At 43.2% G+C, this 13,918-nt stretch overlaps 1 protein-coding gene across 1 annotated transcript in view; it reads right to left on the bottom strand.

Annotated features, from left to right (window-relative positions):
- The window catches only part of OGN (osteoglycin), a 259,419-nt gene that overhangs the window by 112,255 nt on the left and 133,246 nt on the right, over nucleotides 1–13,918 (bottom strand). Inside the window, exon 3 of the mRNA XM_044077407.1 lies at nucleotides 6,342–6,500. Coding sequence (XP_043933342.1) covers nucleotides 6,342–6,500 — 159 coding nt within the window. The remainder of the gene's footprint in view (nucleotides 1–6,341; nucleotides 6,501–13,918) is intronic.

A 13,918-nucleotide genomic window follows, 5' to 3' on the forward strand; every position in this document is an offset into this window, starting at 1 on the left:
TAGAAGACCTAGTTTCTGTTACACCGGGCTAGGCCCGTTTAACTTAGAGGACCTAGTCCTCATGTAACTCTTCTGCAGGACTAGGCCCATTTTGTTAGAGGACCTAGTCCTCATTTATTCTCTCTCTTTATTCTCTCTCTTCCTATCTCCCCTCTGGTTTTGCGTATGTGTCTGCAATGTCTACGGATAGCAAGGAGCTTAAACCCTCTGGGTTTAAAAAATGCATGAAATGCTCCCAGAAGATGTTAATGAATGGCCACAGTAGCTGTGTCTATTGCTTGGGGGCCATCCACTTGCAAGAATCATGCTTGTTCTGTCATGCTTTCTCTCCTAGAGTCTTACAGGAGAGCAAGAACAAGCTAATACTCCAGGGTCTTTTGAAACAAGCCTTTGAGGAAGCTTTATCTAGTTCGTCGGCTTCCTCCAAGTACACTAAATCCAGATCGGAGTCGAAATAAAAATCTTCAAAAAGGCCTTCTCTGGCACCGGCTGGTGTCTCGGAGCTGCCTGCCAAATTACCAAAATCTTCCTCCTTGACTCCTAAGTCTTCGGAGCCAAAGGAGAACATCTTGGTATCAGAGTCGGTCACAGGTGCTTCGGTGCCAACTTCTGAATCATCGGAAATAGTTAACTCTACTGCTCGCAGCTGGTCTGTAGAATCCCTACCGGTCTCCTTGCTAATCAAGTCTCCAGTGCCTCCTAGGTCGAGATCCCTTACTTTATCTTCCAGATCTTCCAGGAGCCTTTCGGAAGAAGATGTGGAGAGGGTAGTACTGATACACCTGAAGTCGTCTGCTCTGCCTAAATTTTTGTTGGCTCCGACCCAGTCGATTCCAGAGCCACTCGATCCAGTTTTGCCCTTGTCTGTTATTCCTCCTCCGAGCCTTGTTGGCCTTTTGGAGCCGGAGTGCTTGTTACCAGCTTAGGAACTCTCGGTTCAGGCTCCCGTTGCTGCTGCATTGGAACAGAGTTTGATCCCGACACACTCTGCTTCGTCCGTTGTGGCCAGGGACCGAAACTGTTTTGTCGACGCCGATGGGGAGGGTTGGAATCAATCTTCCATTCTGAGCCTTCCTCTTGGTGCGTCCGCCAGGGTGAGCTCGGACCCTGCATCTGTCTCGGAGCCGATGGCTTTGGCTCCGGTGCCAACCTTTGTCTCTTCGGAGTGGGGGAGGTCTTAGGAGCCTGAGAGGTCAGCTTTCGAGATGATGAGGAGCATGCTGTCTCAACCTACATCCCCCCCAGGGCACCCATTTCAGTCTCAGCACCTACTCTCTCTAGAGACAGCAGAGACCCACAGCCCTAGGAGCCACTGGCTGGTGGCCCCCACTCTTCCAAGGCTTCCCCAGAATGTCCCTAAGAGGAGCCCCCCTGGAAGAGGGTATGCAAGAGAAAGCATATTGACTCCTGGGATGAGTCTCTGACATCAGACACTGACCCCGAGGAGTTGGAAGGGTCCCCCAAGTCGTCCTCTGATGTCTCCTTTGTGGACATCCTGGAGATCCTTAAGCAGAGGTGCGACTGGCCCACTGTCAACCCTTCTGATGAGGAGTCGGTGTACCTGAAGGCTTTCGGGTCTCAACACTCTGCCTCATGGGTGTCCCCACCTTTCGATGAACTAATGGATCTGGTTAGTCGGAAGGTGTGGGATACTCCTGATGCTGTGGAGCTAGTCCCCAGGTGACCAAATAAGTTTCTGTCTGCCCCTCCTAGAAAAGAGTTCTTGTCTAAGGGCATTCCCGTAGATGCCATGGTGGTGGCGGCCACGAAGGAGGAGTTCGCAGAGACTTCTTCCTCTGTTCATCCGCCAAACAAGGAGTCTCGACAGATGGACAAATTTGGGAAGTGTGTATTTAGTTCAGCGGCATTTACACTTCTATCTCTGAACTATCTTACTCACTTCAAAAGGTTGCAGTGGAATCTCCTCAAGGAGTTAGGAGATTCCATACACGGTGCTTGTCCTGAGGGAGTCCCTGATAGGATTCTGTAGTTAACTCCTCCATGCGGCTCATCTCCCATGCGGCTGATGGAGTAAGCAGAGCCGTGGGTTCAGGAGTTGCCCATAGGTGCCACTCCTGGATGCGCCTGTGTAATTTTGCGGAGCTGTTCAAGTCCACCTTCACCAATGCCCTGTTTGATGGTTCCTCTTTGTTTGGTCCCAAGGTGAAAGAAACACTCACTCGGTGTGAGCAGGAAGGAAAGACTCTCTCTGCCGTGTGAGTCAGTTTTACCATTCCCTCTCGACCATACCCCAAAGGTCAAAGGGGAGGTCAAATGTGGTTCTGAATGTCCCCAAGGGTCTTTCTGGACACACAGAGTGAATCCTCCTTCAGAGGCAGAGGAGGAGGAAATGGTAGACGTTGCCCTAGAGGCTGGGGCGGTCCGCAATAGCAGCAAGGCCGTAATTCCTTTCGAGGGCGGCTTTATCAGCGGTCCTGATGTGGGGCCCGACTGCATTTCTCTGGGGCCAGTTGGGGGTTACATTTCCTTGTATTCAGAAGCCTGGCTAAATATCACCAAAGACAAGTGGGTACAAAGAGTTGTTACCAGAGGCTATATCATACCCTTTTCCCTTCCACCGTTTGTTCCCAAAAAGATCCCAGATGTTCCATCCAATCACGGAGATCAACAAGTTGCTTTTAAAAAGAGTTATCCAGCCTGTCCCAGCAGGCCAGACAGGATCCGGAACTTACTCCTGGTTCATTTTAGTCCCAAAATGATCTGGAGACTGGAGGCCAATTTTGGACATCGGCAGATTAAACGAATCCGTGAAGAAGGACAAGTTTCAGATGGTCACACTGCAGTCTATACTCCCGTTGTTAGGGAAAGACTATTGGATGTGCTCTCTGGATCTACAAGGCACCTACTACCATATAAAAATGGACAAGGTGTCAAGGAAATATCTATGCTTCTGGCTGGGAGCAAGTCATTATCAGTTTTGTACTCTGCCCTTTGGTCTCACCACAGCCCCCAGGATGTTCACCAAATGCATGGCAGTAGTGACAGCTCACTTGAGACGTCAGGGATTCCAGGTGTTTCCGTATTTGGACGACTGGCTCCTGACCACCCCCACCAGGCATCTACTCATCCAGAACAGGGACACCACCATTCAACTTTGTGCACAACTAGAGATCTACATAAACTGGGAAAAATCTGCTTTACTGCCCTTGCAATCTGTGATTTTTATAAGCGCAGAGGTAGACACAATGGATATGACAGTTCGTCTCCCAGCCGTAAGAGCACAAAACCTCATCTCATAAGTTTAGCGTCTTCTTCCGCTTCGGAAAGTCAAAGCAAAATGGGTTCAACTTCTCAGTACGATGGCCTCAACCATTTTGTTAATACCTTTAGCCAGGTTGCACATGAAAATCCTCCAGTGGCTTCTGTCTTTCCAGTGGTCATTCCAATATCTACCGCTGAGTCACCCTATCCCGCTGATGGAAGCATGCAAAAAGGACCTTCTTTGGTGGATAGCCCACAACCACTTGTTCACAGGAGCTCCCTTCGTTCCTGCCCAATCCGTTGCCACTGTGACCACGGATGCCTCCCAGGTCAGGTGGGGGGGCATTATCTTGGCAGGACTGTCCACGGCTCATGGCAAGAACAGGAGGCTCATTTGCATATCAGTGTTCTGGAGATGAGGGTGGTGCTTCTGACGTTGCAGGCACTTCAGGACCTTCTTCCTCCAGGGATGTTTGTGATGCAGTCGGACAACATGTCGGTTGTGTGGTATATCAACAAACAGGGCAGTACCAGATCTTACCCAGTCTGTCGAGAGGCCATGCGAGTTTGGGAATGGGCGATTTCTTCCCAGCGCTTTCTGGTGGCAACACACATTCCGGGGACAACCAACATGATAGCTGACAAGCTAAGTCGGGCAATCTTACTGCCTCACGAGTGGTCTCTGAAACGGGAAGTAGTGGAACAGATTTTCCGGAGATGGGGACAGCCTTGCTGCGAACTTTTTGCCAGCCCAGTCAGTGCCAAGTGCAGCAGCTATTTTTCCCTGATTCCCCCTCCAGGGGAAACCTCCAGAGACACTCTGGTCCACGATTGGCCCACGGGACTTCTGTATGCCTTTCCTCCATTCCCTCTTATCTCCAAAATGATTCAGAAAGCCAATTGGCTGGGAAGCAAGTTGATCCTTATTTCTCCTTACTGGCCTCGTCAGGTGTGGTTCCCCTTCCTCGAGCCTCTTCTCCTGGACGATCCTTGGATTCTGCACCCAGTTCCAAATCTATTGTCCCACATGTCGGGTTCGCTACATCCCGCTCTCCACACCCTCAGATTGACAGCATGGCTGCTCCAGTTCCATCTCTAGTCAGGCTTCATGATGTTTCTTCCTCAATGTCACATATTCTATTATCCTCGCATAAACCCTCAACCAGAAGGCTGTATGACAGTAAATGGAAAAGGTTTTCTATTTGGGCACAGAAAATAAACGTGGATCCTTTCACTGCTCCTATTCCCATGATTCTGGAATTCCTTTTGGAGCGTTTTCAGCAGGCATCTGCCACAGCCACCATCAAAGTACAGCTGGTGACAATCTCTCATTTTTATTTAAGGTCCCCAAATGCCAACCTTATGTCTCATAAGCTATGCAAGACTTTCTTGAGAGGGGCCACTTTGAGACCACCATTACAAGAACCTGTGGCTTCTTGGGACTTAAATTTTGTATTGTCCAAGTTGACATCCCCTCCTTTTGAACCTTCTCACTGATCTTCTTTAAAATATTTGTCTTGGAAGACTGTGTTTTTAGTAGCCATTATGTCAGCCAGACGTGTATCTGAGCTACAAACCCTGTCTATTAAGCCACCTTATTTAATCTTTCATAAAGACAGGGTATCTTTACGTACCAATCCTTCATTTGTTCCCAAAGTTTGTTCTAATGCCACCTTAAATCAGTCCATTGAGGTTCCAGTTTTCTTTCCCAATCACTGTAGTGCAGCTGAATATCGTTTCCACCAGCTGGATGTTCAAAGAAAGCTACATTTTTATTTACAACGGACCAAAGAATTTCAGAAGTCAGACCAGTTATTAATTTCTTTTTCTGACTCCAGATTGGGCTTACCAGTTTCTAAGGTGACATTGTCTAATTGGATTTCTAGTTGCATAGTCTTCATCTACAATTCGGAGGGCAGACCTTTACCCCCACAGGACCAAGGCTCACTCTACCAGGTCATTGTCTACCTCTGCAGCCTTTCATACCAGGGTACCACTTGATCATATTTGTGCAGCAGCTACGTGGGCTACTCCTCACACCTTTATTACACATTATAAATTGGATTTGGCATCCAGGGGTAGAGCATCATTTGGCTCCACTGTGCTCAGGAGTATTTTCCAATGAGCCACCCACGAATAAAGTGTTAGTGATGCTGTCCCATATGTAAAAATGAAGGTGAGATTGGACTATCTAACATAAAGAAGTTATGTACTCACCATAACGTTCCATGTTGGTAGTCCATTTCGCCCTTCATTTTTACCAACAAGCTCTCCTGCCCCCATCCTGGAAGATCTGGAGGTGATAATTTGATTCTTGGTCGGTGGCCCTTTAGTATTGGTTCGTTGGTTAGGGTTTTTTCTGTTTCTAGGGAGCAGCAAACAAGATCTGGGGATGGCACTGGTGCACCATGGGTTACCTGCTTAGCCACAAGCCAACCAGAAGTCTTCCAGCTTGTAAATCGTCCGAGTCGGGGCCGAGGTTCGGCTCCAAACCCATATGTAAAAATGAAGGGTGAGATGGACTACCAACATGGAACGTTATGGTGAGTACATAACTTCTTTGTTTTTTTCACTTGCTTCAAGAGCTCTTGAAATAATATACTACAGATGAGGTACTCTTTGTAATAGGAGACAGATGAGATTAGCTGTATAATAGGGGATCCCTCCTCATCAGCCCCTTCTTATGTGCAGTGTACAATAGGAATGCCATCCTACATAAATTTATGAAATGGAGCACTTTAGTTCTTTCATACCTCTCAATTAGAGGATTACAGACTGGGGATGAGTAGCCTACTTGTTATGTACCATTACAAAAATGCTTGAAGTTATAGAAGAATGGGCTTTCCCAGTGGATAACTGCTTGAGAACTGTCTGTGTGAGTCTAGCAGCCACTTGCCCTCTCTCTGCTTATGGTGTAATTTGTTTTGTGGGGCTAATTTTGGAAAAATTATGTTGGGGAGCATGTCATATAACTTAATTGCTATATATGTTAAATTAAATTTAACAGTCAATATATGTTGTATCTATAAATGGGCGACAATGGTTGATGTAGGTTTGCATAACCAAGAAACATAATAATATGAACATGTTTCTGCATGTAAAAGAATACATTTACTTACTGATTTCACTGAAATCCTTTGCATTTATCTTTTTGATTCTGTTAAAGCGTGCATATAGATAGCCAGTTTCCTTTGGCAGAGGAGGAACTGCATCTATGTCGGTTTCTTCACAGTATACTGAACCACTAAGGCATACGCACAGTAAACATGTAGGCAAATCTGGAGTATAATATAAAATAAAATGAAAAAGAAGTCATAATTAGTTACAAAGAAGTTTTAATTTATTTCAAGACAGTAATTAAACACTTCAGAAAAAATTAAGGACACTGCACAGACATTTACTGTACATGTTATAGCTTCTGTGTGTGTGTGGTCTTATTGTATCTCAAAACCTAAGAAGCATAACTTATTAAATGTCTTGTTCATTTTAGCAGATTCAGTCATAAACATTGAGTTTAAGTTTTGCATCCAATGTGCCTGCTTAAGCAGACATTTTTAAGACCAAAGGCCATTGGTGTGCATTTTCACTTTTTCTTTGATGACCTTCGTACTATTCGTGAATTCTAGATCTTTGTCATCAATGTTCCACTTTATATTTGTTGGATATCTGTTGTATAACATCTTTTTTCTTGTTTTATTAAATATATGCCAGTACAGTCCTTACCAAAATAGCCAGAAAAATTTACATTATTCTAGCTACAGATAGTTAACTTTCATCAGTTGAACTTTTTAAAAAGTGGCTGTATCAGTTCTCTGGAGGTAGAATGGTTAAGATCTGATAGCATACGTTAAGCTTAGACCATATATATGAAGCAGACTAGTTCATACATCTTGACTGGCAACGTTAATGTAAACATGCATGTAAGTAAATTTCCTGCATTTCTGTGCCTCTTTTCTTTGCTTATTCATATTTGGTAGCCTTACCCCAATTTGTTAATGTTTTCTCAGGTTGTCCCCATGTTTATTCCACCATCCGTCTCTTATTTTGTACTTCCTCACTGACTACTTTTAGTTGCTCCCTCGTTATCTAATTTTTCTAGTTTAACCCCAAACATTTATATCAACAATAATTTTCCTTCTCCTAATCCTCACATTACAAAATTCCAAGCTTTGTCCTCCTTAATAGCCAGTACCCTCTTCCATTCATTTATCCCTTCTGCCTGTTTGAATTTCCAGATCATCTAGTGTGTCTGCTCTTTCTGCTTGGTATACCTAGCAGGTGCTGCATTAATTTGTCCTTCTCCAATGTAACAACCTTTGAAATGTCTGTGTAAAATTCTGAGTTGTTTATCTCATCTGGGGTTCAGTCTCATGATAAGCCCCTAATAATAATACATGGCTGCTTGTCAATTTCCCTTTTCCCCCATTCAACTATTCATTTGTTATACCCCTTCTGACATCCACCACTCTTTCCCCTATCCATGTATTCATACTGTTCCTATACGAAGCTTGTTCATCTGATTTGTATTTATTGCATTTGCACCTATTCATCCACGTACTGATAATCCACTTGATACTTTTATAGAGTTGCAGGGATGTTGGAGTCTGTCTTGGCAGCATTGAAATAAAGACCTCTAAAACCTTATCTAAGTCACCGGCACGTTATTTGTTGAATGCAGATGACTTTTGATAACCATGCGATATAACTCCTGGGAACATTCTCTGTGTTTTATTTTATCTGCATTTGTTGTTCCTGTAGAACAGATAAAATATTCATAACCGAGAGTTATGTGTTAACATTTCTTTAAAACTTGCCCAATATCTGTTTCAGATCACACCTCTGTATAAGTTCATTTATAAGTTGATTCATCTAACCTCAGAATCTATTAGAAACTCTACTCCAGATGACAACACCTCTTTGGGAAGATACGAAATATAGACTTCTATAGTTTATAAGGGTGAGTGGAAAATATTTTGAGAACTGCATGCTAAGCTATTAGAAGCACATTTACAGGTCCTTAGGGTTGAGCTTGAAGCTTAGGATTGATTCCATTCGTACAGAAAATAAATGTATAATTATTTGACATACAACATTAAGTACGCTCATGGACAGCTAACAATCACTACTTTAGACTTCTTTCCTTACAGTCAGAAGTACCTGGCTTTAAAAGCAAGGCAGCACCGAATAGACAGGAATTGATCTCTCATTCCAACAAGTGGTCTCTTCTCCATTAGAGAGATTACAGTATTCTACATCATATATAGAGAATTTTATGCAGAGTCGTCATTCCTAGACAGTTATCTGAAATTAGAATTAAAATATTTAGATATTTTACATTTTCTCAGTCTAACTCAGGAGCAGAGTTAAGAAATTATTAACATATTTACTGTAGATTAAATACATATCCTGTTAAGAAAGCTATCTAAAGGGAATCCCTGGGTTCTGATGGGTCCTCAGAGGACGCAGCTAAGGGAGTTATGCACATGGTAAGCACCTTGGCAATGAATGCAACTTTGACTGTGTATACTTATTGTGGGATTGGTTAGATTATATTTCTTTTATTTATTTTCTTATGTTAAACTAGTTTCTGTTGTTTTACATATACCTTTATAAATCCACTGGTTGAGGTCTTCAGCATACTTTCATTGATTACAATTAGTATCAGTATATGTATTTGTTGTGCTAAACTGCGGTGGTGGTGCTGCAGTAGCATTGTCGCCTCACAGTAAGACGTTGTCCTGTTCGATTCTCAGCTAGAGCCTGTTTTCTGTGTGGAGACATACGTGAATGGGCGTACTTTCGTTGAAGGTTGTGCGTCAGGGCCGGCAACTCGGCACATAAAAATCTACTGCCAATCATTAGCAGACCGGAGTTCCGCTGTGGCGACCCCTAACCGGGAAAAGCCGAAAGACAGAAGAAGAAGATATGTATTTGTTGTACTGGCTGGAATACTATGTAATCGCTGTGTATTAATAAAGTTGTGCTTTAAAAATCAACATATTAAAGCAAGCATTAAAATTGGTCTGAGATTGTTTTACACTCTGAAAAACTTAAAACATTGCCAAAGTATGAGAAGATTTCTAGGCAGTTCTTTATTATTATTCGTAGTTAGGTTTTAATTTAATCATTTACTCACACAGTAGTGAGAAGACAAAAGTTGATTGTAGCTTGTCATACTATATTAAGGCCTATGCCTGGTGTTCCCCACTTAAGTTATTTTTTTATATTCTGTGATGAGCAAACTAAATCTGCAGGGTAGGAACTTGTTTACCAGAAGATCTGTCATTCACCAAGTAGTAATTCATGGAATACAGTTTGTTTATTCAAGCTCCCTGAATTATGCAGACATTAGTAGTTATGCATTTATCTGTTGTACTGCAAGACTGTAATAGTGCAAGTATTTTTTTACCCTTGCATGGGTGTGACTATGTGGTTAATATATTTCAGAAACAGAGTATGGATGAAGGGAACCTACACATTAGGCCAGGTTCACAAAGGGAATTAATCCTTTTGTAAAAATACTTTTTTCATTGTTTCAGCAATAGATTCAAAAGGTATGTTTGAATAGTTTAACATGTCCAGTTTGGTGTTTACCATGTGGGAGGAAATCTAATTTTATTGGGTTTATTTACATGTGAGGTTTGCTGTGGTAACATTCTTAGCAAGTTGATGGAATTTGTTAAAAAAATTTACTAATAAAAATATTAATATTCATAGATTCATAGGTGAGTACAATGCTAAGTGCGCTTGAGGGCCATTTTAATTCTAGCCAGTTACCCCATCTGAGAATCAAACCCTGCACCTTGTATCTGTAAGGTAAAGACCTTAACCATTATGCCAACCTCCCACCCATTCTTCTTTTCATGGGGGCTGTATATTAATTTGAAATCTAAAGCAAATAAGTCTGTAATTTCTAGGGCTACATTTGTTTATGGATTTTTTTTTTGGTTTGAGTTGTGTGTGTTTAACAAAGTAGTGAAAACACATTTGGATTTTAATTTTAAATGTTTTTATCTTACGTGAACAGTTTTGCCTTGATAAATGTTGCCATGGATTGTACTGAAGTCTAAATGCTTGATTACTTCAATAGAGGGTATTCCTGTAGCTGCCAAGTTTTATATAAAATTTGAATTATAAATCATTTTTTATCAAATATTTTAATTGCATTTATTGATATTAAAGGTAACATCATTACTGTTGCATCAGGTTTATATCTGTTTTATCTTGGAGAAGGTTGGCATTTTTTAGGTAATTGTACTGATATTTGTAAACTATTTAGAGTGCATTACTGACATTTACATCTTCATAGGTTCATAGGTTGGTACTAGGCTATCAGCCCTAGGGCCTATACAAGCCTAGCCGTAACAATTCCCTGGCTATTTCTTCCCACATTATTTACTTTCCTGGACACCTGTCTAGCAGGGCGACTGACGTGATCCCTGGGGTGAATTTCCTTTCTCCCATCCAATCGTCAAGGTTCCTCTTGAAGAGGTCCAAAGAGGCACTCTGCTTGACATGTATGGGCAATCTATTCCAGAGTCTGGGGAGTCTCTGGGTCAGGAACCTATCCCTCCAGCATGTTTTGTTTATTGTGATGACAAGGTTTAGATCCCTGGAGCGTGTAGCTCTGAGGGATTGGGATTTCTTTAAGTGTAGCATGTCCAACAGCTCTGGGTTTGACATGGCCTTGTATGTTAAGCAGGGATCGCCTCTGAGTAGACAATATGCGACAGAGTATACTCTGGAGTTTTTTAAGGCGGTCAGCATAGGGCATCTGCTTTAGGCCTGTGATTCTTTTAGTGAGGTATTTCTGAGGCCTTTACAGTTGTTGCAGATGTCTTGAGAGGTACATACCAAATGGGGCATTGTATTCTATAATGGGTCTAATGAGGGATGAGTACAGTGGGACAATGACCTCCTTTTTTCTGGATGAAAAGCCCTTCGTGATGAGGTGTGCCACATAGAAGGATTTCCTGACTGTTGTGGAGATGTGGTTATCGAAGGTGAGACCACTGTCCACCTGTGTCCCTAAGTCTCTTATCACACATTCTGTGTTTAGTGTACTGCCACCTATATGGTAATTCATGGATACATGTTTTTTCCCAAAGGGGATAACAATACATTTCTTGGCATTGAGCTTGAGCCCATGGCTGTGGCACCAAGCATCTGTTTCTGTAAGGCCCTTTTGTAGAGTATCCACATCATTTGGGGATTCAATAATGGCTCCCAGTTTGCAGTCATCTGCAGACTTTGTTAGCCAGAGTCCCTTAGTGTTGACCTGTACTTCAGAGAAGTAGATGCCAAACAAGAGCGGCCCCAGGACTGAACCCTGAGGTACTCCACTTGTCACTTGTCTGGAGCTGGATTTGGAGTTGGCTACTTTTACACTGTATGTTCTATCAGTAAGCCATTTAGCAACCCATTGGGTGACATAGGGATTAATGCCCAACTTAGTAAGTTTATCTATGATTCCAGAGTGGGGGATAGTGTCAAAGGCCTTGGCAAGGTCTAGATAGGCTGTGTGGACCACCTTACCCTTGTCCATGGCTCTGGAGACTGATTCAAAGAAGTCAATCAGGTTCAGGAGACAAGATCAGCCCTTCACAAACCCAAACTGGGTGGGGTCCAGTGTTTGAAGGTTGCCAATGTCCTTGTTTATAAGTTCCATGATAATATGCTCCATGGCCTTGCAGATAAGGCTTGTCAGACTGATGGGACGGTAGTTTCCGGGATACAAGGTGGATCCCCCCTTGTGGATTGGGATAACTGTAGCTCTGCGCCACTCAGTGGGCACGAAACCTGAGGTGAGGCTATGATTAAACATGACACTTAGGTGAGGTGCCAGTTCATATTGTAGTTCATGTAGTACACAGCCCGGGATGTCATCTGGTCCCATGGATGCTGTATTCTTGGCTTTAGAGAGTGCGTTTTGTACCTGTGTGGCCATTATTACTGGAATTTGGCAATCTTCCGGTATTGAGATGGGCCATTTAGGGGGTGAGAGGGGGGTGAAGTTGGCACTGAATCGATCTGCCAGGATATTGGCAATATCCTTCGGATCAGTATATTTAATGCCATTCTGTTTTAGCTCAGAGCAGATCTGAGCATTGCCATTTAGATTCTTGACATAGTTATAGAATGCTTTGTGGTTGTCTTTGGAATCTTTGGCAATTTTATTTTCATAACTAGCTTTGGAGGATTTTATGAGGCATCTCAGTTTCTTACTGAGGCTAGTAAGAGAGTTTTTTGCATCCTGGGATTTTCCTCTTTTCTGCAAAAGTTTCTTCCTTTTGTTGTAAAGTTTGTTTATGGCAGGGGACAACCAGATTGGCTTCCTTTTTTTGGATGAGAGCATTTTGGTTCTATTTGGGATGGCACGATTCATGCATGAGTGGATGTGCTCGTACAGTGCCTAGCAGTTGAACTTTCAGTTCCCGTCTGCATGGGTGTCATGAAGTTTGTCACTTCTGACTTGAGTAGCATGAAGTTGGCTTTGGAGAAGTTTTTATGGTGGTTTCTTTACTGGGGGTGGGGTGGGGTGGGATGTGGATGTTAAGGGTGATTAGCTTATGGTCAGACCTGACTAACGAGGGGGTGACCATAGGTATGGAGCATTGATTTCCCATGTTGGTAATGACCAGGTCTAGGATATTGGAGCCCCTGGTGGGACTATGGATTAGTTGATCCAGGGCGCTGGAATTTATGAATTCCAAGAACCGTTGCGCAAAGGTGTTGGGACATAAGTAGTTTTCCCAGTTAATGGCAGGGTAGTTAAAATCACCCAGTATTAGGGTGTTTGGTTCTATCTTAATATTTTCCAGTATGTTTAGAATGGTGTAGTGAGAATCTTGGGGTATGGTGGGGGATCTGTAGCAAGCTACAATTTGGATTGCAGTCTTACCTAGTGTTAGTTGCACTTGGAGAATTTCAGACACATTGTGTTGGGCAACTAGCCTGGTGGTGTGAATATCCTTGGTGAATATCGACACTCCTCCTCCTTTAGTGTTTCGGTCCTGGTTTGGTGGCCGAAAAGTGTGGTAAGAGTTGTAGCCTGTTATTGCAGGGGTGCTGTCTGGAGCCTTGAACCAGGTCTCAGTTACTGCACAGATATCGATGTTCTCCATTTTTAGGAGTGCCTCGAGAGAGTGCATTTTGAGGTTTAGACTTCTAGCATTGAGTAGCATTACCTTCAGATTTTGCATGCTTGTACCTGTTACGGTGGTGGTTTTGTCCTTTGAAGTTTGCCTAAAAAGGCATTATAGGGGTGGCAAGAGCCTTAGCCAGTAACCTGAATCCCAGGGGCGACAGGTGCAGACCATCTCTGGCAAAGCATCGTGGTCTGTTAATCATGTCATCCCAGGCAGACAGATACTGGATCCCCTTTGAATGACACCATAAGCTTAGCCAATTGTTGAAGTCAATCATTTTATCCTTATATTGTGGTATCATTCTGGGCGAAGGCAGGTTGCTACTCAGGGCTAGGGTCATACCTGCCTGGGCCACATGATCAGAGAGCTCTTCCATGTCTCTTTTCATGTAGTCCAGGGAGGTAGAGTCATATTTGTACTTGTTGTGGAGTGACTTGAGTGCATGCGTTATGTGGCGGATCCTGGCACCCGACAGGCAGCTGACTGTAATTTTCTCCTTATTCAACCTGGTGAGAGGGACATCAGTGTGCCGGACTATAGAGTCACCT

Source organism: Protopterus annectens, chromosome 7.part0 (genome assembly GCF_019279795.1).
Source record: "Protopterus annectens isolate FY-2018-M chromosome 7.part0, PAN1.0, whole genome shotgun sequence".
In the NCBI taxonomy this organism is placed as follows: domain Eukaryota; kingdom Metazoa; phylum Chordata; order Ceratodontiformes; family Protopteridae; genus Protopterus; species Protopterus annectens.